The following is a 3,994-nucleotide window of genomic DNA, read 5'->3' on the forward strand; positions in this document are numbered from 1 at the left end:
TCTTGTGTATATTCATGATTAATTCCTACAGCTATATTTCTAGTGGTGGAATTTTAGAATGAAAGAAGAAATCTTTTTCCTCTCCTTTTAGTGCTGAGGAAACTGAGGCTTGGAGAGATTATCTTGCCCCAAATTATATAGCTGGTAAGTGGCAGAGCTAGGAATAGAATCCAGATTTCCTGACTCTCAAATCCCATATGAGAACATAGCTTATACATCTAATCTAACAATACCAAATTTTTCTTCATAAAATCTGTGAATGCAAGGTAAGTATGTTGTTGTTTTGGAGACGGAGTCTCATTCTGTCTCACAGGCTGGAGTGCAGTGGCACAATCTCTGCTCACTGCAACCTCTACTTCCTGGGTTCAAGTAATTCTTGTGCCTCAGTCTCCTGAGCAGCTGGGACTTCAGGCATGCGCCACCATGCCCGGCTAAGTTTTTTGGTATTTTTTGGCAGAGATGGGGTTTCACCATGTTGGCCAGGCTGTTCTCAAACTCCTGACCTCAAATGATCTGCCTGCCTTGGCCTCCCAAGAGAAGTATCTTGATGGCTACTTTCTTTTCTTGAGTTTTTATCCAGCAATCACCAATCCAGACAAACTCTCTAAAATTCTGTGATCAGAAGGGAGTAGAGAGGCTACAAATGGTAATGATCTATGATTTCCTAATTTATAATTTAATCAGTTTTTCATGCATCTTCTTCAAAATGTTAATAATATTGTTACTCTAAGAAATTCTTTATGGACCCATGGTATTCTATATATTAGGGAATAACTGGTCACCACCTCTCTACTTTTTTTTTTTTTTTCCTTTGAGATGGAGTCTCGCTCTGTCGCCCAAGCTGGAGTGCAGTGGCCTGATTTCAGCTCACTGCAAGCTCTGCCTCCCGGGTTCCCGCCGTTCTCCTGCCTCAGCCTCCCGAGTAGCTGGGACTACAGGCGCCCGCCACCTCGCCCGGCTAGTTTTTTGTATTTTTTAGTAGAGACGGGGTTTCACCGTGTTAGCCAGGATGGTCTCGATCTCCTGACCTCGTGATCCGCCCGTCTCGGCCTCCCAAAGTGCTGGGATTACAGGCTTGAGCCACTGCGCCCGGCCCACCTCTCTACTTTTAAATATTTGTTTAATACTCCATTGGATCCTAGGCCTTTTACTTTTCAACTGATCTGAGAGTGGGTCTCATTTCCTCCAAATTTAGAACCGCATTTCCATTGTCTCCACTTTGGCAGATTCCCTCTCTTCTCTAGGTGATTCAAGAATGAGTGAATGCATGGGGTTGTTCCTTCCTTCGTCATAATGTAGTGATACCCTTGGTCTATCTATGTTTCTGCCATCAGTAGCAGACTTTGTTTTGGGGGGAGCTGCAGACCAGGTGATATTTCTTCTCTCTTTACTTGCCTTGACTTGGTATGCTGACCAGGATCTATGGTCAATGAGATATGATTTAGGTTGTCTATCCAAGGGCATGATGCATTCAAACTTCCCATAATGTCTGGCTTGCTTTGGGGCCAGCAACTCCATAGTCTTTGGGCCATCCTTATCCAACTTGTTCTGGTAGCTTCGACTTTGGAGACTGCAGCTACAGCCACATCCAGGCAAGTCACCCACAGACAGTTCACGTCCGTACCTGCCCATATGAGTGGCAAAGATAAACAGATTTAACAGATTGCAGAGGCACATAAAGTAAAGCATTTCTGGAAAAGCATTGTGAAAGCTGCTGATGTTTAGCCGAGCTGAATTATTCACTTATAAGATAAAACTGCTCAATTCTAGAAGGCTAAACTCAAAGTGTTGATCTCAGTTCACACCTCTGCCCTCAGAGCTCCAAGATCAAATTTAAATCAACCAGGTAATATCTAATGGATAGCATCATTTTCCATACAGACACTCAATAAAAGGAAATCAGTTTGGAAAAATAAGGCTTCTTTATGATTCTTACTCTGCATGAGTACTAATCATACACTGGGGCCAGTAAATAGCAAGAGAAATTACCCTCCTTACGTACGGACTTTTCATAGTGCATTGAATAGTAATCTCTGAGAAGACGGATGTTTCCCAAATAAGTTTTGTCTGAAGATGTCTTTCTCAGATAGACTGATGGTCTCTTTATGTTCCCTTTGCTGGGGAACCCGGAATGAGGCTTTGTCCTTGGAACTGTTTTGTTAAAGATAAAGGCAGGACTTGAAAGAGGGCATACTTCTGGTCTGCCTGTCCAAAATTAAAAGATATTTCTGGGCACTAATGTCAGAAAATATGACCTGGAGATGGAGAGCAATCACAGATTTTTTTTTTTTCGAATTCAAAAAACAGGAAAAATTCCTCTTATCCATTCCCATAACCATTTTTCAAACTAAAATGGAATTTTTTTCATGGCGTCAAAAGCACCTTGGTTGGTAAAAGAGCTGAAATATTATTGCCGAAACAGCTCAACCTAGGCTCAAATCGAACATAAAAGAAACCTCCCATTACAGTATTATTAATGTTCATAATTAGTATATCTAAATGATTTTTAAAGGCTTTTTATGCAATTACAAAATCTTTGATTGTCGTAACATTGCTAATGCTTTGATGCCTTCCACGTGTTGTCCTTGGTCCCTGCAACCCTGGCACATAATTTATTTCTCTTTTGAGTGAACTCTAAGCATTAGTGTCCATTAAGAATTTTTGAAACAAAGTCCAAAGATTACTTGGAGCACTTTCAGTAATATGTACTGATTATCATTAATAGTTCTTTTGTCCTAGACAAGGACATTGTTTTGTAACATCATTTTGTTTGGCGAGGCCCTACTCGGGCTGTGTTCCGGATCCGCCTCGTGCATAGATTTTCTTTTTTGACTATGTGTAGAATGGAGCAGTCTCCTGGGACAACTCAGGACTGAGGAGGAGGGGGACATAGGGCCAGCACAAAGTGATATTTTTTCTTTAGAAAACAATTATTAGCTATTCAAAAACAGAAGTCTAAATTCTGGGCCTCGTTTCTTAGCTAGTGTTCATACACTGCATATAAATGTGCCGTTGTAACTGCTAGCTCCTCATAATGAGGAGGTCAAAAAGAAGGAGACGGCCCGGCGCGGTGGCTCACGCCTGTAATCCCACCACTTTAGGAGGCTGAGGTGGGCGAATCACGAGGTCAAGAGATCGAGACCATGCTGGCTAACACGGTGAAACCCCATCTGTACTAAAAAATGCAAAAAAATTAGCCGGGCATGGTGGCAAGTGCCTGTAGTCTCAGCTACTTGGGAGGCTGAGGCAGGAGAATGGCGTGAACCCAGGAGGTAGAACTTGCAGTGAGCCGAGATCGCGCCACTGTGCTCCTGCCTGGGTGACAGAGCAAGACTCCATCTCAAAAAAAAAAAAGAAGGAGAGCGCAGTGGATCCAGGAGAGCGCAGTGGATCCAGGAGAGGATAACCTTTGCAACGTGCTTGTTGAGAATGTAGCAGGGAGTGGGTTAAGTGTTTGGGTTTTATTTGGAAAATTCTTTCCTGAGCTCTCCAATGCTGCCTTCCGGGATTATCCCGGTTAATAACGGTGCCTTAATGGGTATTACCTGTGTCAAATCAAGGGTTATCTCTCTGTTTATCTAACATAAAGTGTATTCGCAAGGTGTATGCAATAAGAAACATACTTTAGAGGGAAAGAAGTACTATATCCTGTGCCCCACGTGAATTATCTTACATTTTACTGTAAACCTAGTCTTAAGAATTTTATTCCCATTTTATGGAATAAGAAAAGAAAGGCTCAGAGAAGTTAAGCCATTTGCCCAAGCTCTCATAGCTTAAAATAATAGGTGTCTTCTTTAACTCAGACATCTTGCAGGGAGGGAGAATAAATCTTGTGAAAGCCTTCAGATTTGGAGTCCTCCTTTTCTAGGAATGAAAGGAGGAGTCAATGTGCAAGACTGGTGTAGAGGCATGAGTTGGGCCAATTCAAGACTTTGTTCATTATCACTCAACACATCTCTTCCTCCCTGCCACAGTCACTTGCAATGTAAAAATA

The 3,994-nt window shown here is 42.2% G+C and overlaps 1 protein-coding gene across 2 annotated transcripts in view; it reads right to left on the reverse strand.

Annotated features, from left to right (window-relative positions):
- Window positions 1-1,103: 1,103 nt before the first annotated feature.
- Window positions 1,104-3,994, reverse strand: part of LOC105554038 — a 5,953-nt gene continuing 3,062 nt past the window's right edge. For both annotated transcript variants that reach the window (XR_001008266.1, XM_012000274.1), the window contains one exon: window positions 1,104-1,624. Coding sequence is in view for 1 of the 2 variants with exons in the window: in XM_012000274.1 (XP_011855664.1) it covers window positions 1,192-1,624 (433 nt within the window). In the remaining variant the exon portion in view is untranslated. The remainder of the gene's footprint in view (window positions 1,625-3,994) is intronic.

The sequence above is a fragment of the Mandrillus leucophaeus genome, unplaced genomic scaffold (genome assembly GCF_000951045.1).
Source record: "Mandrillus leucophaeus isolate KB7577 unplaced genomic scaffold, Mleu.le_1.0 Scaffold623, whole genome shotgun sequence".
Lineage (NCBI taxonomy): Eukaryota > Metazoa > Chordata > Mammalia > Primates > Cercopithecidae > Mandrillus > Mandrillus leucophaeus.